Source organism: Mustela lutreola, chromosome 6 (assembly GCF_030435805.1).
Source record: "Mustela lutreola isolate mMusLut2 chromosome 6, mMusLut2.pri, whole genome shotgun sequence".
Taxonomy (NCBI): Eukaryota; Metazoa; Chordata; class Mammalia; order Carnivora; family Mustelidae; genus Mustela; species Mustela lutreola.
Window position 1 is genome coordinate 113,784,324 of NC_081295.1, and position 21,553 is coordinate 113,805,876.

The 21,553-nt window shown below is 38.4% G+C and overlaps 1 protein-coding gene across 6 annotated transcripts; it reads left to right on the plus strand.

Annotated features, from left to right (window-relative positions):
- The first annotated feature begins 257 nt into the window (after positions 1-257).
- On the plus strand, positions 258-19,736 carry OGFRL1 (opioid growth factor receptor like 1). 6 transcript variants are annotated; one of them, XM_059178397.1, is made up of 7 exons: positions 258-614; positions 4,752-4,838; positions 4,992-5,073; positions 8,071-8,149; positions 8,246-8,312; positions 8,419-8,564; positions 12,735-19,736. In XM_059178397.1, exons 1-7 carry the CDS (start codon positions 381-383, stop codon positions 13,399-13,401), a joined length of 1,362 nt encoding a protein of 453 aa, XP_059034380.1. In that variant the 5' UTR covers positions 258-380; the 3' UTR covers positions 13,402-19,736. The 6 variants fall into 6 exon arrangements, with proteins under 6 accessions (XP_059034380.1, XP_059034381.1, XP_059034384.1 ...); XM_059178398.1 differs by having other exon boundaries at positions 4,995-5,073; XM_059178401.1 differs by lacking the exon at positions 258-614 and adding an exon at positions 2,276-2,338.
- Positions 19,737-21,553: the final 1,817 nt, after the last annotated feature.

Genomic DNA, 21,553 nt, shown 5'->3' on the forward strand with positions numbered 1-21,553 from the left:
CGGGGTGGAAAGCGGGCAGCGAGGTGTGGCCCCGGAGCCGGGGCCGGCGGCGCTGAGGCCGCGGGCGCGGGCAGCGGCGGCAGGTCGCTCCCCGGGGCTCCCGGCCGGCGCCGGCTCCCGCGGGTGGGGAGGAGAAGGAACCAGATGGGCGGGTTCAAGCGTTGGCGGCGGCGGTCCCGGGGCCGCCGGCTCCTCCCCGCGAGTGTGCCTGTCTGCCGCTCGCCGCGCTGAGGCAGTGCGGCGGCGGGCGGGCCGAGGCTGCCGCCCAGCGCCCTCGCCGAGGCCATGCCCGGGCCCTAGCGTGCCTGCCGCAGCCCGCGCCCAGTGCCCCGTCCCGCGCCCCGCAGCCCCGCAGTCCCGCGCCCGCCGCCGCCTCTTCAATGGGCAACCTGCTCGGCGGGGTCAGCTTCCGCGAGCCCACCACCGTGGAGGACTGCGACTCCACCTGGCAGACGGACTCGGAGCCCGAGCCCGAGGAGCCGGGGCCGGGTGGCGGCGGCGAGGGCCCGGGGCAGGAGCCCGAGCAGCCTGCGCAGCCCCCGGAGCGAGTCGGCGGGCGTTCCCGCGCCGGCCCCGAGCCGGACGAAGACGCCGAGGCGGCGGGCGCCGAGCAGGTACACGGCCCCGCGGTGGCCTCGGGCTGGGCCAGGGCGCCCCTGCCCCTTGAGGAAGGACGTCGCCGGGGACAGGGGCAAGCGCCGAGCGCCCCCCGCGCACAGGGGCCCGGGGCGCCGGCGGCCGCTGGTCCTCCGCGGCCAGACCCCTCCGCGCCGGCGGCCGTCCCGCTGCCCCGCGGACGCCCCGCTGCCCCGCGGACGCGGGGGGGCCTGCCGTGGCCCGGAGCGCCGGAGCCGTCCCCTGCTGGCCTGGGGCCTGACCGCGGGCGCGACAAGGAAGTCCTTCACGGCAGAACCCAACTTGAATGGGTGTTTTCTTTGCCTCTGCAGCGCAGCTGGGTGCTGCGAAGGTGGGGTGGGAGGAACCTGTCTAAAAATAGAGGATTGTGAAAACTGGTCTAGTGCGTGTTATTGGTAAAAATTACCCAGAATAGGGAGGCACTGCAACTAAGGAGCAGCGAGCATTCTCCTCTGTAGGAGGGTCTACAGCCATTCAAGTATTGTGGAAGGTCCCCAACCGAAGTTAAAATGCCACAATTCTTACCCTAAGTAAGGCCTTTCAACTGAGGAGTTCAGGGCATTCTTCAAAACTCTTGTACCACCCAGAGACTTGTTGCTCCACCTGGGCTTAAATCATTTGCCTAATAGAATTTGGAGGAGACGTTAGTAAAGGGATAACTATCCCTTTTAACCTCTGACAGACTGAAAATAATTCGGAAAACTAAAAAGGAGGAATTGTATAAGCAGCCCTCTAAAAGAAGTGCGTGCCCTGGAGGTATTAAAGGTTTGTGGTTCTGCATTAGGCCCTCCTCTTTATCAGCTGTGGAAGAATGAGAGTGGAAAAAAAAATGGAGCCCAAAGTCAAATAGGACCACAGGGTGCTTGGCTGGAGAACCTAAATATTACAGCTAAGGCTGCTTTATAAAGCTGGACGATCATTTCTGTGTAGGTCAGGAGGAAGCAAAGTCCCAGTGCAGGCTGTACGCTAAATATGTTATTTCAGTCACCTGCAGTTTCGGGGGTTGGGAGGAAGTTGCTGTTTTCTTCCCCATTTGAGACAAAACTGAGGTTTAGAGAGTATGAGGAGCTTGCCCAAGAACATTCAGGAGAGAATGAATGATACAGACCCAAGTATGTTTGTAACTAATGTAGAACCTTTAACCTGTTGGAATTGGGACTAGCTCTCTGACCCCTTGTTTGGGGTTTGCTGATGGGTCATTTTGCATTGTGAATTCAGCAGCCCCCTCCCAAAGTATTAGAGGCTGTACGCCAGTTTTTCCCTTTCTATTGTCTCCCAATTAAGTAACCGTCTCAGAGAAGTTTGGGATATCAAAAAACGCCAGCTTAGATTCAGTCCCGCTAACTAGGTCCATCTATAGAAAACAATTGGATAATTAATGTTTCAGTCAGTTAATTGTGACAGAAATGGTAGACCACAGCAGACCTCCCTTTTCCCCTTTAATGATTTATTTTTCTTGTTACTGTCACCATTTAACTTCCCTAAAAAAATCTCCTTTTTAATGTTGCTTTTTGACTGTCAGCTCCATTTGTTGCCCCTCCTGGTAGTCATTTGCAAGTAGGACTAGACCTACCTTTAGGATCCACCCCAGTCTGACTACTTCTCACCTCCTTCACTGCCTTCATTCTTAGTTCAAGTGAAGATTTGACAAGTGATGGCGACATTAACAATCACCAAGTCTGGGGAAAAAGCATCATCAGAGGTTAAGTCAAGAATTCTCTTCAATTTTATATCCTATTAGACGTCCAAGTGGAATTCTTAACATATCCATGGATGGAGCCTTAGTCCAGGACTGCAATCATCAACTTATATGAATGGTGATGTATGAAGTCCTGGCAGATAAGTGGTCATTAAGGAGTGATGAGAAATAAGAACTAAGCCCTGGGCACTCCTCTATTTAGAACATATGAAGGGGAGGAGGAGCCAAAGAGAAGTGTGACAAGGGGAACCAATGAGATTGGAAGAACCCAGAAGAGGTGTGGCACCTGACAGTGTTTCATGAAGGAGGGAGGCATTGAACTGGCCAGCACTGCTGGGAAGATGCCCGAGTTGAGCACTGAGATATGGTTTGGTAAAAATGGAGATTTGTTAGTGATGTTGAAAGAGCTGTTTAGATGGAATGCTGAGGATGAAAGCCTGATTGTGGTGGGTCATGGGAGAAGAGGAGGAGAAGATAGGGGATATGTACAATTCTTTGGTGATATTTTACTGTAATAGGGAGCAGAGCTGTGTAGCTGCATTTGAGGGGGATTTGGCAAGGGATGTTGTGTACGTTTATAATTAGAGATACTACAGCATGTTTGTCTGCTGAGGGGAATGATCCAGAAGAGAGGGAAATTTTGATGATGCAGGAAATAGGAACAATGAATATATTAAGGAACAGAATCCTTGGCCGAGCAGGTGAAAGGCACAGGATAGAGATTCCAAAAGGAGCAGAAGTTGAGGAACAGGTCAGATACTTGCAGGTTGGTACATTTAGAGGTTGGAGGATGCAGTCATTCTCACGATAATCCTGGGAAATAGGTAAGGGCATGACTCATTATCTTTGTTTCACAGAAGATGAAACCAAGATTCAGTTAAGTGGTTGGCTTAATGCCTCACAAATAAGTAGCAGAGTTAAGACAATCCAAGTCTTGGGCTGTTGACATTGTACCAAGGTTCCTGTCATGCTCCTTCACTTTTAGTGGAGCTGAAATGGCTTCATGCCTAATTAGCTGGACTTGCAGCCCCAAGCCTGGGATTCCAGTTCTATGCTCTCACTGAGCTTTGGGGTCTTGTTCAACTTCTCTAAGCACGGGCTACCTTGTTTCTAAGCTGGAAACACTAATACCTGCCATCCAGGTGTGTCCTAAGAATCAAATGAAATAATATATATGTAAGCACTTTGTAAATGGAAAAGTGCTTTCTATACAAATGTAGGATGATGATTCATATGATTGTAGCTCAGGCTAAATAGATTCAGAAACTTGCTAGGCAGAGCTATTTTGAAACGTGTGGCAAGGACCAGAATTTAAGCTTTCTTTGCTTATGTAACATGACAGAGTAGCTAATGTTAAACATCGGAGAATTTGGTGTTAAAGTAAGTATCTCTATACTTGTAGTAATAGTGAGAATCACACCACTTCAAAAGGTGCGAAAATTGCTTGGAGGATGCTAATCTGTCAACACAGATGGGGGTGGAGGGTGATGAGAAAGGGATTGGGAGGGGGTGAAGCTCTTAATGAATATGCAGACCTAAACTTTGTCTTCTGTTTCATCGTTATCATCTGTCTTATTGTCCTTCTGATTATCGCAGGACACAAGGCACTCCCTTAGACATTCTAATAGTAGGCTTGGTTAGAGAAACGAAACTGATTACGTTGACCCATATCATACATTTTAAAAATTATTCACGGTGTTGAAAATTTTTAGAATTTAAATAGTATGAATAAACTACCATATATAAGTTACTATGATCTGAAGTTCATTTCATTTGAGAGCTTTTACTACTCTGTGTATATATATTTTAAATTTGCTGATTTATGTCACCTTGTGTTATCACTGGAGTCACAGATTATACATGCCTGTGTGTACTTGTTATGGTGCTACGAAGGATGGAATTTAGAAAACTATTTAATTTGTTTTAAAAATCCCCTTTTCATTTCATAAGTTGTGTTTTCCTTCTAAGTACAGCTAAATGTTGCAGTTAGTGACAATTTTCTTTGTAGAATTGATTTATTATCTTAACAATTTTCTAGTATTATATATTCTAAAATTTTGTCAGAATCATTTGTGTGACCTCTGGTAAAGTAAATGTCTTAAATTCATTTTGAGTTCTGTTTCTGATGAATATTGATCTAGAACATTTGGCCTCTATAGTTCTTGGTAAATAATAAAGTTTTTCTATTCAGTAAAACGCCTTAGGACAAATGTTATTGGGTTCAAATCAGGCAAATAGAATGCCAAAAGATGTTGTAGTAAGCATCATTAAAAGAAAATTTCTAATACTGTCATTATACTGAACAGCTTCATACTTTTCAGGCTTTCGTTATGGGTGTTCATTATTTTAAGTGTTCTAGAAATTTCTCAGATTATTTTCCTTCACCATGTAAATGGAATTTCACTTTTTATTTTAGGGTGGTGATTCCACTGAAGCAACTACCAAACCAAAGAGAAGTTTTTATGCTGCGAGGGACCTGTACAAATATCGACATCAGTACCCAGTAAGAGTATAGAACATTTTTCTCTAAAACATAAAATATTTCCCTTCTCTGTTTTTCTTATTTTGTACTGCTAGTAAGCAAACATGCAAGAAGGGTCCTTGTGCCTTTTTTCTGTGTCCATATGCTGGAAATTGATTTATTTTTTTCCTTTAGCAGAACTTCAAAGATATCCGATATCAAAATGACTTGAGTAATCTTCGTTTTTATAAGAATAAAATTCCATTTAAGCCAGATGGTAAGTAATCTGCTACCCTGGTAAAAAGCAAACTTTAAATAATAACATATGCTTACTTGTTCTTTGTTTATTGTGTGGTCGGTACCTTCTTAATGCATTTATTCATTGACTGGCTTTACTTTGCTCTATAGGCTAATGTGTCCCCAAAGTCCTGAACTCTAGAGTTGTGAACATCCGTTTGGCAATTTCTGGAGGAATAACTGTGAATTAGCAATACCTTTCCACCACTTGTTCATGGTGGGGGTCATGATAGTGTTAGTGGGGGCCACATCTGTGAGAGGCAAAGAGATGAGATTCATAAATTCAGAGAGTCAAAGAATATTAGGTTACTAAGAAGTGTTAGAGGAGATCAAATTAATCTTTCTCATTTTAAAGATGAGGTCACTAGGTCTTAAAGCTTGGATGACTGACTTGTCTGGTCACTTGATTGTAGAGTTGGGTCTAGGATCCAGGGGCCAGTATTCTTTTCACCACACCATACCTCCAAATTATTTAGAACATAGCTGAAGAGTAACGGTTATATTAGAATTATTAGATAATTATTAGAATTATCTAATTCTAATTCTAATTCAAGGAGCTCCAGCAGTCCCAGTGCAGTGTTCTGATACTCTAGGAAGGGAACTCCAAAGATGGTAGATCTCCATTCATCTCTGCTGAGTAAACTGCTTCCTCCTTTGCAAGTGTACAACTGTCCTCATAGAATCTTTTCTATGATTCTCCCCCTATAAGGAGGGGATGCATCTGTTATGGTAATATGCATATTTCACTGAGGCTTCGTGCTGTGGTACATGATGAGCATCCTAATTTTATCCAGGTTAAACCAGCAAAGTTGGCTTCTCTCCTTCTCGCCCTTATCTCTTTGAGGTGACCAGATGGCCCTGGCTTCTGCTCTTTTTTCTTAGTGGAAACTGAGCCAGATCCACAGCCATGTGGGTCAGGGAATGAGGGTCAGAGATTGCAAAGCTTTCCAAGTAGCAGGACTACATTCTTTGGTAAACTAACTGGAGGAAGGCTATCTAAAGACTGGGAGAAGTGCTGGGAGGAGGAATTCCTGCACTGTGTACTGAGAGATGTGACAGTTGGGAGTCTGGACAGGAGAACATTGTCACAATGGCCAGATCCACTTGTCTTTAATTAATTTTCTGGTGTCCCAAAAATCTGCTCTAATTAAGGAGGAAACCTCTGGGTAAAAATGCTCTGTTGTGTTTACTAAGGATAGAAGCACACTGCTTTATTTACTAATTGAAATAGTGTTTGTTAAATTATTAATTTTTTTAGAACCTGGGACAAGAAAACCGTTTGAAGAAATGCAATGATAGATTGTTAATTTGACTCCTACTTGAATTTAATAAAAGTTACCTAAAGGATTGCCTTCAAATATTAAAAAACATTGAACATGACAGTATTTAACTAGATTATTTTCGTATTTCTAGTAGTGAATTTTTTTTGTGGTAGTAATTTAAAGTAATAACTTCAAGCACTGCATTAATTTTTTGTAATCTTTACCACAAAACTTATTTTGAAATCTTATGGGGTCGGTAGGGGTCAGAAGCTTTATCTGAGATCACATAAAGTGTTATTCTAGTTCATTATATAAGTTACATAAACTCACCCAATTTCTTCCCCAGTATGTGCACACGTACACATATCCTTCCCCCTGCCCCTGCAACAAACATTCACCTGCCAGTAAGCATGAGCCTGCAATGACGTATTTTAATTATTAAGCAGGAAGAGGGATAGTTGGAAGGGATAATTGATTTAAAAATGCTGATAAGGCCAAGAGTATGATTCAAAAACAACTTTTTACTCAACCTTCCAAGAGTAGACTTCTACCATAAACTGGTGGTATCTGGTAAAAGCAAGAATAAGATGAGTTGTTTTTGGAGAAATATGTTGTATTTTTTTCTGTAAAACTCATTAAATGGGCCACATAGTCAATTATGGGGACCTAGATAGAGTTAGAGAAGCAGGAAGGTTTTGTTCTACAATTGGCCCTTGAACAGTGTAGGGGTAACAGGTGCTAACCCCTGTGTAGTCAGAAATCCATGTGTAGCTTTTGACTTCCCCAAAACTTAACTGCTAATACCCTCCTATTGACAGGAAGATTTGCCAGAGGTATAAATAGTTGATTAACACGTATTTGGTATGTGATAGGCATTATGTACTGTATTCTTACAAAAATAGTTCAAACTTATATTGTTCAAGGGTCAACTGTAATGGGTTCTTATGGGGAAACAGGAGGATGTGGTGAAGAGGGCTTAGTTTTTGGAATGAGAAAGACCTGTATTCTACCTTTAGATTTATGATTTTGTCAGTGTGTGACTTTGAACAAATCATACAATGTCCTCGTTAGTAAAATGGGGATGGTAGCACTGGTTTGGGAGAGTTACATGAAGATTAAGCTGGATGATATATACTTTGTGTAATATGGATCCTTTTTCTCTATTTTTCCTTCCTCCCTTTCTTTCTCCTTTTTCATGCTTTTCTTCTCTCACCTTTCTTTTATTCCTTTCCTTTTTCCTGGGCTACATTTCATCTTGATCCCATCTTGTGTTTAAAGAAGTTAGGACCATCTAGGGCAAGGGTTGGCAAACTTTTTCTGTCCAGGGACGAATAAGAAGTACTTTCAGCTGTGTGGGACATGTAGTCTCTGTTGCACCTCTGCAACTCTACTGTGGTTGTGTAAAATAATAAATGAATGTGCATGGGTGTGTTCCAATAAAACTTTATTTATAAAATAAGTGACATAGTTTGTCAATTCCTTTAGAGTAACACTGTTGGATAGAACTTTATGTAATTCAAGGTACCATAGAATTTTGAAAAATTAGGCCTATTACATAACTGAGTATATGGCATAGGATATTCTCCTTGGCATAATTTTTGTGTGCTATTATTAAATTTCAAAGGTTTTAATATAAAGATTAAGTGGTTAAAAGTTAAAATGCCTTCAACATTGTCTTAAATGTCTGGCTCATCTTCTAAATATTTACTACCTAGGTGTTTACATTGAAGAAGTTCTAAATAAGTGGAAAGGAGATTATGAAAAGCTGGAGCACAACCACACTTATATTCAATGGTCAGTTACATTTCTGTATCTTGAACCATGTCCTATTTAATCATGTATGTTTTCCAGATAACATTAATATAACAATATTATTTTTCTAAAAAATAGGCTTTTCCCCCTGAGAGAACAAGGCTTGAACTTTTATGCTAAAGAATTAACTACATATGAAATTGAGGTAATGCAAGCTCATTTCATTTTATAGGAGATGGCTCAAATAATATTGTTCTTTTATTGTCCTGGTAACTACTGAATCATTTCAGCTGACTTTTTTGCCCCCTTAGGAATTCAAAAAAACAAAAGAAGCAATTAAAAGATTCCTCCTGGCTTATAAGATGATGTTAGAATTTTTTGGAATAAAACTGGTTGATAAAACTGGAAATGTTGCTCGGGCTGTTAACTGGCAGGAAAGGTTTCAGCATCTGAATGAGTAAGTAAAGCCCTGGAGTATATCAGGGGCCAGCATGTTATTTTTTCTGGATTGGAGTTCTCTGTATGGAGCATAGTAACAACTAGTAGATGGACCAGAAATTTGAATTCAAAAGCTAGTCTGAAATGCATTTTATTCCTTGCTCTGTCTTCTAAAGCACAACAAAACAACAAGAAAGAATGACATTTCAGGTCGGAATAAGGCCATTCCTCTTCAGAGCTGTTTTTTCCTGAAACCTCTCTACTGCCCAGGCCACGTGGGGTCTCTCTCCCTCTTTATACCATGGTTCCTGGCACTCATACCCATTTCTTGTATACAGCTTTCCACATCTCCTCTGCTAGGTTGTGAGTGTTCGTCAGGCATGGTACCTTCTTAGATTAAATCCATAAATTAAGACTATGACATATAAAAATCATTTTGTAGACTGGAAGGGGAAAGTGAAGGAGGGGGAATCAGAGAGGGAGAAGAACCATGAGAGACTGTGCCCTCTCGGAAGCAAACTGAGAGTTTTAGAGGGGAGGGTGGTGGGGGACCAGTTGAGCCTGGTGTTGGGTATTAAGGAGGGCATGGATTGCATGAAACACTGGGTGTTGTACACAAACGATTAATCATGGAACACTACATCAAAAATTAGTGATGTACTGTATGGTGACTAACGTAACAACAATAACAAAAAGACTGAAATGTGTCTTTACATTACTAAAAAAGAGGGAAAATTAGAATCTTCATTATTTGGGTAAAAAACAAAAGCCCACTTTTGCTTACTAAATCCTAAAACCCGTGAAGGAAATTTTAATATAGTTTATTTGGAATTGATTTACTGTATTCTTTTGTCTGGATATTTATAACTTTCATTAATACTTATACCCAAAGTTTATTTTTCTTATTATTTTCTTTGTATGAAAAATGATTTTTTTCTTTTTAATTATAGGGTGACTTATGAATGTTGGACCATAAAACCAACAACTTTAAAGCATTTTTTAAAGCATTTTTTTTTTTTTAGCACATTATAATTAGCTGAGCTGGGCAAATACCAAGGGGAAAAAAAAAAGTAACCTAAGAAATTTTTCTTTGCCCAACAGTTTTAGGCATCAGTTAACTGAATTTTTTGGTGTTTTCCAGAACTTTCATCTTGCTTTGCTAAAATGAGTATAAGTATTAATGTTTAAGCCTTCTTTTTACTTTATTAGTCATAGTCAACACTATTAAAATGGTAGCTTGTACTAAAACACCGAAGATACAGGCATAAAGTTTTATGATCCTGAGGACAAGATCCAGTAACTCATAACTCAAGTTAAATTTGATTTATTTAGGACACTTAGAGCAGAAGCGTATATGCCTTTGCCTAAGCAATGTGGATAGCTGTCTCTGGACAGAGTTTCTAAGGCCTTCTGTCATACTGTCAACGAACGCTATCAGCAAGTAGCCTACTGACGTGAAGGAGAGCAGCAGAGCATCATTGTAGAGAATCGCCATACTCAGCTTCTTGTTTCTGCTTGGAATAGCAATCTCATTTAGTAAATGTTTGTCGAACGAACAAACAATGAACAAAAGACATTTGCCAGCTTAAATCCTCCTTGGGGTTTTATTTTCTGATTCTCTAACTGATAGTTGGAAATAGATCCCTTCTGAAGGTTTTAATTAAAATGATCTCCTGGCTTAGGTCAGGGGAAGGGATCCTGAATTAACCATCAGATTCCCTTGCCCCATTCAGATCCTTTTCTCTCCACCACCCACTGTCTCTCATTTTCCTTTCCCTGGGTATTGCACAGAGCTTTTATTTGTGTTTTAATCTGTGTGACATCTTGAGTTTCTTAGAGTAGGCAGGAAACTCAATATATTTATAGTAGCCCAGCAGAAAAAAAAGTATTGAATGAAAGTGAAATGAAGTAACGTTTAGTGAACAAGTGACCATGACTAAAAGAACTAAAATATTTCCAAACATGGGAGTACAGATATGTAGACCAACCACTCAGATGTATTTCCAATTTTATTTGTAAATTAAATTTACAAATTTAATTAAAGGATAAGGATACAAATCCTTAGATTATGGAGTCTACTTTAGACCCTGGAATTGCTTCTCACTTTTATTTTATTTTCTACCTCCTGTGTGTTCTTTCTTCACCTACCTGGTCTTCCTGACACCTGAAGTCCTTTTACCATCCTTACTTCTTTTGGGAAGCCCAGCTTCTCTCTTTTAGCTGCTGTGCACCTCCAAAGACTGCTCACAACATTAGAAGGGTTTTATCTGCTTTCTTCTCTCTTCTGTTTTGTCTTTCTTTGTCGTATTTATTTCAATTCATAACTGAAACACTCAGTTTCTTTCTTGTATACTTCTGTTCCATAATCTTCATTTTTGTTCTCTTCAACCCAAGTTTTTGTCCTTTTCTACTGTTACGTAAATATTTTAAATCAGAGACTGTATAGATATGGATAAATGTGTACAGAAATCCCATCTTGGCCCTTCGTCTAGGACTAGATATGTGCAGTTGAGCTGTACATTTTGGTTGCAATAGAGTACATTTTGTTGCAATAGAGTACATTTTGTTGAATCATGTAACTCATCTTTGGGATTTTTAAAGAGAAATATTCCTCCCAATTTTCCATGCATTTCTCTCTCAGGTTTATAGAAGCAGATATTGCTCAAGGATTTTATCCCTAAATTTTTGGGGAATAGAAACTCCATACTAACCTAACACTAAGTCATTTCTGCTGTTAATGGCACACTGTCTTAACCTCGTTCAAATTAATCTTGCCTTAGAAGATTTTTACTTCCTAACTATTGAAAAATACCGATTCTTAAGACTGAAACATACCTGCTGTGTTTTACCCTTTGGCCTCAAAGAGTTGAATATTAGGATAACACTTTTGTGGTCAACATCCAGGAGAATGGGGATGATAAAACTACTGTGCTTGTCTTTTCCAAGGTTTGGCTAGCCTGAATCATTAAGGTTTTTGTTTTGTCCAGACAAACTTTCTTATTAACATGTGAAACTGTGGAACCATCCCCTTGTGTCCCTCAGGTAATTCCACAACCTTCTTCACTTTTCCCAGATAATTTACTAGTTCTTCCTAAGTGAAATATTGCAAATACTTTCGGAAACGAAAGCAGGTGTATGCATTGCTTGTATAAAGTTCAGTGTCTGGTGTATAAAACAGGTTTTCGAGGGGCGCCTGGGTCGCTCAGTGGGTTAAAGCCTCTGCCTTCCGCTCAGGTCATGATCCCAGGGTTGTGGGATTGAGCCCCACATCGGGCTCTCTGCTCGGAGGGGAGCCTGCTTCCTCCTCTCTCTCTGCCTGCTTCTCTGCTTACTTGTGATCTCTGTCAAATAAATAAATAAAATCTTTAAACAAACAAACAAACAAACAAACAGCCTTCATCTGATAACAGCTTTAGTTTGGGGACAGTGAAGAAGTTTGTGCAGTGTGGGGAAAAAGGCATCTTTGGAGTCCTTGCCATTAGAAGCAAAATTTAAAATTCTCTAGGAAAAAGGAGACAGAGGCCATGGACGGAAGACTATTAGGTGATTAAATTGGGAAAGGTACACATAGGTGGCTCTGAGTACCGCATTTAAATAATAACAATCACAATATGAATTTTAAATAATTTCTACTTTTTTTTTTGAGTCCTACGTGCTCTGCATAGGTCTCAACTTATTTGATTCTTCTAACAGTCCAGTAAGGGAAGGGCCATTTCGCTTATTTTGCAGATAAGGATATGGAGTCAGAGAGAGATACCATAACCTCATGTAGCTGTGGGGGGTAGAACCATGGTGCAAGCTCAGGTGTGTCCCCAAAGCCCTTGCTTCTCACTACGTTGCGGATAAATGCCCTAGTAGACCACATCCTCAGTGTGCTTAGGAAACAACAGCTCAACATCAGTGGGAATAAATTTTAGATCTAAATATTTCTCAAACATGAAGAATTAAAGTAACAGGGGGAATTTATATTACATATTTTAATATTGCATAGATTGCCATTACATTGAAGTATAAGGTTTTAATAACTTCTAATTTATTCTTCCAATGGTGTGTGATAGGACTTTCGGTAAAGTCATTGTTCAGTTAAAAAATATTTTTCCAATAGTTTTCATTTCCCTGCTTTTCTTCACCTGATTTCCACCCCCCCACCCCCACCAACACACACATTTTATTCAATCCTCTCTTTCAGGTCCCAGCACAACTATTTACGAATCACTCGTATTCTTAAAAGCCTTGGTGAGCTTGGATATGAAAGTTTTAAATCTCCTCTTGTAAAATTTATTCTTCATGAAGCCCTTGTGGAAAATACTATTCCCAATATTAAACAGAGTGCTCTGGAGTATTTTGTTTATACAATTAGAGACAGGAGAGAGAGGAGAAAGCTCCTGCGGTTCGCCCAGAAACATTACACGCCTTCAGAGAATTTTATCTGGGGGCCACCGAGGAAAGAACAGTCAGACGGGGGAGGCAAAGCCCAGAAGATGCCTGCCCCTCCCACCTCCGGTCACATCAGTCAAACTTCTATGCACAAAAAATCCAAGGACTCCAAAAATTCCTCCTCAGCTGTTCATTTAAATGGCAAAACAGCCGAAGAAAAAAAAGTGGCACCTGGAGGGCCAGGAGAGGAGAAAGACAGGCCTAGTGCAGAGCCCAGCGGTGAAGCTACCAAGCCGAGAAACACAGAGGACAGTAATGGCGAAAATTCAAATTCTGAACTGGAAAAAACAGTCACCAGTCCCACTGAGCAGAAGGAGAGTACAGCTTCTCCTGAAAAAGAGGAGGATGGCGACAGTCATAGCAAAGACCCTGAAGATCCTGGAACTGCTGAGGCTCCCGATGATGGACAATCACAGTGAATTATCAGATAACCCACACCCCAGCTTAGGTAAGGGAGGAGGAACTGTACAGGGTCTCCTGAAGAGCGGAGGGCACATTGCAAATTTTCCCCGTCTGTTTTTGATTTCCCAAAACTATTTTTGCTGGTTTTTCATTTTGGATGACAATGAATTTAATCTTTAGTAAGAAGTTTTAAGCAAGACCCAATAAACGAATGTATTCTGTAATGCTTTTAGGATGTGACTTTTCAAATTCTGTACCCAATGATTGCTTTGAAGTGATTTTCAATGTATCTGGGAATAATCATGTAGTATCTCATGTATCAAATAAATTCCTTGGGAGATTACAGTCTACATGAAGAAAAGCAAGGGGACGAATTTCGTTCTGTTGCCATGCTTTTTGCCAATTTATGGATTTATTTCTTAAGCTGGAAAAACAGTTTGGTCATTTCAGATATATTCATAGAGTAATTTGGACTCGTCATTACAACACCTTAATATGTTTATTTTTAAATTCTGGTATGTGAGATTTATGTTCTTGGGGAGCTATAATCTCCCAGCCCATTTCGTGTCCTCACTGCCCTTGCCTGTTTCCCTCTCTCTGCACTTGCCCTCACTGGCCATCTTTGTCAGCCAGCATGTGTGTTTCTTGGGTATGTTCAGGTGATCCCCTGTACTGAAATTTAAATGGAACAGAAAGGCACTTTTCAGCTGTACGATCATCAAGAATTTGCTTTCTTAAAATAATAAAAATGTCTTTCTATGTTAAATGCTTAAAAACAAATTTTGATGCAAAAGTCCAAGAGAAAGATTTTGCTTTTATGGCTGTTCCATATAAATTTGGTGCCTGTGTCTAAATGCAAATGACTAAAGAATTAAAAAATAAGAAAAGAAATTACTCATTTTTAAAGGGCATGCTTCTTACGCTGTCAACAAGGTAGTGGTCCCTAATCCTTGACTATCTCAGTGTTCTGTGGGCTATGAAATTAATAATAGTACTTAGTCCAGAGTATCTTTAAAAAAAAAAAACAAACAATTTGTTGTATCTCTAAGTTGTGAAACCTCAAAATTGAGAATAGATTTGAAATTCCATATCCTCAGGTTTAGCAAGCACTTGATGTTTTGATATTGGTTAAGAGGAAGTCATTTTATTTCCTCTACTACTATTATTAATTAGTACTACAAATCGGAAAATAATCAGAAATGCAGGGCTGAGAACTTCAAAGCATGCGTACAAATAGTTAAAGCAATTAATAGAAAAAAAATTCACTTTCATTTAGAGCGGAATTGGCTTTTGTGTATCTCTTGTGCTTTTAGATTCACTTTAACCACCAGAGAATTTTTATTATGTTCTATTTGTTAGTCATAACATACCATCTTCTGTTACCTTTATGATCAGAGGATTTCCAGCCAAAGATTTCTAGAGAATATATCAACAGTATGCCTTTAGAAATACCTTATTGCTTTGAAGTTTACATGAAACATCACATTTGCTCAAACTTGACTTTTTAAATACAAATATTAGAAACAACTTGTATATCATATTCCAGTTAATCTAGAGTATTTTCTCATTTTTGGTTCCCATAACATCCCAATTTTTGCTTTCTATTGTTTGTGAAGTGAACATAAAGATTTGGGGAAACAATTCTGCTTTTGCATTTCAGTTTCGTTTTTGTATGGACCCTCTATTGTGGTGCTTGTAGCAATGTCCCCATAGAGATGATAAACAGTTTTCAGGGTTAGATGGTGAGAGTAGTTGTCACATTGAACTGAATTGTAGGAACATGATTAATTCAAAATATCTTACCAATTCTGAATACATGATAAAACATTCAGACTGCTTTCTAAGTGTATAATACTAAAAATTTGTGATCAGATATTAAAATATTTTAAAAAAACAGTGGACAGAGACAAAAATAAATGGATATAATCTGAATGTCTTGGAAACTGAGCCCTTACAGGTAAAACATTTCATTCAACAATTTAACTTTTAGAATATTATTCCTAATTAGGGGTTTGATTAGATTGTGCCAATTAATTAGAGAAGATTTAGTCTCAAGGGAAAAACTGCCTGGCTTCCATTTAAAACAGTGGCCTTTTCCCATTATTATTTTTAAGATCCATATTCATATGTAACAGTATGATTCCTCCATTTAATCTGCAAATATTTTATGAGAGAATTCTTCAGTAGAGAACAAGTGAGGGGATGTCATTCCTTTTGCAAATAAAAACTGAGTGTCTAAAATTTTTTTTCTATAAAGAATACTTTGTACAATTAATAGTTTTTTAAATAAGATCTATAGATACGTATTTATGTGGGTCTTAAATATGAAACAGCCCTCTGGGTTTGACGCTGATGTTTTGTATTTTGAAAAACTACCATATGCTTGCAGAAATTTATTGAGAAGCTGTTTTAAAAATGCAGTGAAGCATGGCCAAATAGCTAGAAACATTATTGAATCTTTGCAAATATATAGACTTTATTATTGCACCTTGGATTGCGAGAATATAAACATTGGCTATTGATAAAATATTAAATTGCATTTCATGGCAAATAGATGTTATATCGCTTGGTTAGTCTAGTACATTTCTAATATTTTGTGCTTTCATATCTCTAAGGGGATAATATATGTGAAAGTATTTTGAAATACTGTAAAGTGATATATAATATAAGATATATTTCTGTACAGTAGAGAGAAGTTTATAACATTAAGAATATTGTATCATTATACAGTTTCATGCTCAATCTCATAAGGAACTCAGAAGAATCATGATAGAAGTGAAAATGTGTTTGCTTTCTCTAAATCAGGTCTAGTTCTCAGTTCAAAAATTATTTTGTATAGTTTTATTTTGAATTTAGGTTTTGAGACTACTTTTTTCAGCTTCAAGTAGAAAATAAAATATATAACTCAGGAGTTACTAGAGAAGTTCTAAGATTTTTTAGCTAAGTATTAAAAATATAAATGTATGAAAATGTCATTTAACAGCTATCATTGTCATTATGTTTCATGTTTTGTTGTATAGAATTATCTACTTTGCTTCTAGCTTTTATGTTTTAATCTGAGTGAAAATATGATCTGGTGAAAAAGGAAAAACAGTGCCAGTGTTCTGAGTTACTATTCAAAAAACCATTTTAGTAGGTAAACTCTATATCAAGTGGTCAAAACTGGTTGAACTGATAGAGACTATTTGGTTAGAGTTAAATTTCCCTTTAAAATAGAGTTATGGTTGAGTTTATACTCTCTTGAGTAACTAAATCAGCCAGGCTCTTTGTCTTTCTATAATTGAGGTTCTTCTAGAAGCTATATTTTCTAACCTGAGAAAAGGACATTCTTGACTTTACTTGAACGTAGCTTCGTCTATGAGTCTTTCATGTCTGTCTGGGCTGAGTGGGGATCCTTTGTTATAGGAATGGTTTTGAAGACTTCTAATTTGTTTCCCACCAAGAGAATTCCAGAGTATGGGTCAATCAGGGTCAGTGTAGGATCTAGAACATTAGCAGTTACATATATTGGCTTCTTTTGATTTTTTTTGTAGTGTTTATGACATGAACAGATTTGTGTGGGGGTAATCTCTAGAGTGACAGTGAGTACTACCGTGCCTCCTTCCCTGTTCTAGTTATCCAGCCCACCCAGCAGATTGTGTTCAGGGACAGGCTGTGTTTTTAAAAATCCCTTATTACTGAAGTTAATAATGATATAGTTATAAATATGAATGCCTGGAGGTGTCCAGATGTGCCTTAACTAATGTAAATGGTTCTCATTCAGAAGTTTAGATTTTTACTCCATTGTAAAATCTTGCCATGAGGAACTTTCCAAACCATGAATATCACTATTTTACTGAATTTACGTTGGTGCTTTTTCATTTTGGAGAAATTTCCCTTTGTGACAGTAGCATAGGAAGTGTACTTGCCACAGTGTTCAACAATGTCATTTATTTGACAGAAATTGTTTACAGTAAGAAAGATTAACTACATTGGTACACTTGTTTATGTTCTTGCTGGATTTTGCTACATGCTATGATTTTCATTTTAAACATTACTCAGTTACTACAAGTAATATTTATCAGTATTTCACTCTTTTCTTTGCTGCAGATGGATGCAGAAAATGGAAATCTATTAGAGAATTATTTAGAAGTGTAACTCCAGTAGATGGTCAGAGGAATCTGAAACTAATTTTCTTACTAGAAACATTTAAAAAGCACTGTTTTTGCTTTTTTTCCTAGATTAGAATCTTCTTTGTCATCTGCTTTTTTTCCTGATCTGTTCAGGAAAAATAACTAATTTTAGTTATTTGTGGGAAATAGCTTCTTAATATGTTTGTTGCTTGAATTGAAGTTTTCATGTGGAGGATACAATTAAGTGTTTGTTTTATGGCTGAGACTGTGCCTGGAAGTAGAATCAAGAATGGGGACTAAGAATCAGGTGGGCGTCTTGGTACAGTGGAGCCAGCACTGGGTTCCAGTCTCTCCAAAGGCATGATGGGTCCTCAGAGCTTCCTCGGAATCATGAGGGTGTTGAGCCCCACTATCCTTGACTTCTGAAGAATGTGGACTAACTTGGATTCCAAATACAATTTTAATAGGTATCGATTTTCACAAACTATGTTATAATTTATTACCATTTTGTAGTTGTTTAGGAAATTATGAGCAATTGGACACCTCCTATGTAAATCGTAGCTGAATCTTTATAACCATCTTGGGAAACATCAGAACACCATTTCTGCCTCCCCCTCCTCTCAGTTCTTCAATCAAAAATTCTTTTGGGTTGTTCTTTCATAGGTTAAATACTAAAAAGTTTTTATAAAATGACTCTGTATTTTAAAAATGAACTGAAAGGGAAGAGACATTGATGCCTACTTGTAAGGCTTGAAGACCTTGTTAAAAAAAAAAAATCAGAAACCTCATGAAAATATATTTAAGCTATGAAGTTCATCATATTTTCATTTTTAAATTATAGCAGAGTTTATGGAACAGTTTACATTTACATTACAGAGAGATTAGTTATATAATAATCTTGGCCCTAAGATATTTTCAAGTTCCGTACTCATTGGTCAAATGGGCATTGATTTTTTTCGGGGCTAATTTAGTTTCAGGTGAAGAAAAGGAAAACACAAATGGAACAAAAGATTAGAAACAGTAACAAACTTTCTACAGAAATAAAGATATAACCAATGATGAGTTTGCACAAGTGACAGAATTATTGGGAACAGATGAGGAATGATCTATAAAAGCTTTATGGTAGGGATGTGATTTCAGAATTAGCTCTGTGTTATTTTTGCCTAGGAGATAAGGGATTGGTGTGCAAACAGAATCCCATTAATACTCTCATCTGAACCATGACTTCCACCCACTCCATGGTAGAATGAAACATTTCAGTAGAGGGGGTAGAAGTAGACATGATCAGGTACCAAGTTTAATTTCTTTGCCAGTGTGTATCAATAGTTGGTGGTTTTACTAACCAATTAAACTGAGGGACTGGCTGAGATAGGATTCGGTAATAAGATTGTCTAGAAATGAAGTAACAAAAGAGTTGACATCATATTAATTGTGTGGCATTAAAATTAAGAGAAAGAAGTGAGAGCAAAGCATTAGCTGATCCTTTGATAAACATGTTTTTTCATTTTTATAAAAAGACAATTTACTCCCTTTTCCTGAATAAACTATTGGCCTTTCATTAGTATTACCTAAGAAGATAGATGGCCAACTGGGTCCTGGCACTATTTTACTTTGGAAACTACTGTGTCCTTTGTATTTTAGGTACTTCAGGAAAATGGGTATGATTCCTAAAAAGATGTGTGGTTTACTTCCCATGTAAGCTCTCACTGTCCAGCAGCCACTGGGTCTTCTCTGTGCTCTGTATTCTACTGAAGTATGAATTACAGAACGCTGTGCATGTCTGTTAGTACCAATACCATGTGTGTGTGGTAGGAGTTGTAACCAGTTTCTGGATCTGTATGGTACTATGAAACACTTGTTTTATAATTCTATAATTGTATGGCAGTGTTATGCCAAAAATGTATAAAGAACAATAGTTTCTGTTGCTGACTGCTGTATTTTAAAATATGGTTTCTGAAATAATATATTTAGAATTCCTTTAGAGTAATTATTTTTAAAAACTATTGCCAAATACACATCCTGTAAAACGAATAAAAGCCACTTCATCTTGGTTAACATTTTAGCATTATGTTAGAGTACATTATATTGATTTTGCACGATTAAAATATTTTTGAGGAGCTGGAACAAATGATTTGCTGTTTTTCTATGATTAGACATATTTTTATGATGATCATATGAGATCCACAGTATTTCCTTTCATGTTGCAAAATAAATATTTTATTTTGAAGGGTGAAATCTTATTTACATATGAAGTTATTTTTGTTGCAAGATTTCGGAGGGCAGATTGCATGTGTAAATACTTGGATGTGTATTGTTTCTTTTTTTGCTTTTCTCTGTTTAAAAAGTATATTGAACCCAGATAAATGAAAATGAATAATTAATGGAGATGACATTTCTTCACCAAAGAGGCTGGTCTTTTTAATAAGTCTTTTTAGTAAGAGGATAGTTGGCCCACAAGGTTACATTAGTTTCAGGTGTACAACAGAATGATTCAGTTTCTCTGCATGTCATGCTCAGATCATTACAAGAGTAGCTACCAGCCGTCACCATATAACGCTATTACAGCAGCATTGTAAATAAGTCAAAATTTTGACTAAAGAAAATGCAGTTGTGAGGTGAAATGAAGAGGTTGCTCTAGATACCATGGGACCGTGTGGATGAAGATGAAGAGGGGCTTTGTTGCACTGATCTAGACAGGCAGGAAAAGAGAGGACAAAAGAACTAAGAATAGACTGTGGTAAGAGTCAGAATGAAATGACATTGTGCATAATTAAAAAACGGTTAGGGAAAAAAAATAACAGCCACAGTGGTGAGTGAGCATGATTTTAACTGCAGCCTTTGGGATGAATTGTTTAGTAGAGAGGAATGGATGCAATTACCTTCGTGAGGGAAGAATGGGCACATTCTGGTGATAGAAAATAGAGAAGTTTTCTTTCCCCTAAATGTTGAATGGCTGTAGGCAATGTGAAATCCTAAGAGACTGGAGAGTCTCAGTATAGTGAGAAATTCAAGACTGAGTCTGCATTTCTTTAAGAGCATAAAATTTAATATGGGAGAGAATTTGAAGAGAAGATTTGTAACATGTTCCTTATTTTAAACCTCAAGTGGATGCACAGCAGGCAAGCTGGTGTTCCAGGGAGGGAAGGAAATCCCAGCCTGGATAAAAGGAGTGATGGGCAGTTTGGCTTCTTGTAGGTGATTTTACGCTTTGGCGATTGTGACTAAGGGGCTGAACTGACAGAGGGAACATTAAGGATTATCCTGCCCTTGGGATTATCCCTGAGAAAATGTTGGATTATTGGAAAAGCATTTTAAAATAGGTTCCTAAAAAGAGGGATTAGAGAGCCAGCATGGATTTGACTTGACTTCTCAGAAAGACGGGGTTTACTAAGGAATTTTGCTATACCACCCTACTATTTTTATAACCTTGGTGTATATTTAACACTACCAATGAATATATAAATATCTTGTCAAATGGCATATAACATTTTTGTTGTGATTGAAATAGCCTGTTTTCTCAACTCTCGATTTTGGAAAAGGAAGATTTTAGAGGAAGAAGAATAAACAAGGGGTGGATGATGTGAACCAAATGAGATCTGACAGTTTACCTTAGAATGCCGAGCTTGTCTGAGATCTTTGAATGGATGATTTGACTCTTGTCAGAAAGAGAAGTTCAAGAAAAAGCCCCGAAGGAGTAAAAAGTGAGGGGTAAGATGTATTTTGTTTAATGGAGCAAAGCTGACTTTCAGGCCAGAGACTTGGATCCATGCGACAAAACCATCACTTACAGGTGGCTGTGTGGCTTTGGACAAGTCCTGTAAATTCTCAGGGTCTTTGATCTCTCATTGGAATGGCAGCTATTTTATGTTTCTTGAAAGGATTAAGTGTGGGTTAAACATGAGGGACTTATTCAAGATACTCCTTTACTGTGGCTCCTAGTATTCTAGGAAAAAAATGCGATGTTTGGTCATGACATATATCATGTAGAATGTGTCTCAATGGAAATCAATCTACTCTAATTTATGTTTATCAGACTTACAGATAGAGACAGATAGTT

What these genes read in the sequence shown, in the direction of transcription:
- OGFRL1 (XM_059178397.1), top strand. Translation starts at nt 381, where the DNA reads ATGGGCAACCTGCTCGGCGGGGTCAGCTTCCGCGAGCCCACCACCGTG. An exon ending in AATATCGACATCAGTACCCA is followed by an intron (nt 4,839 to 4,991) that starts GTAAGAGTATAG and finishes TTTTTCCTTTAG; the next exon opens with CAGAACTTCAAAGATATCCG. An exon ending in TAACTACATATGAAATTGAG is followed by an intron (nt 8,313 to 8,418) that starts GTAATGCAAGCT and finishes TTGCCCCCTTAG; the next exon opens with GAATTCAAAAAAACAAAAGA.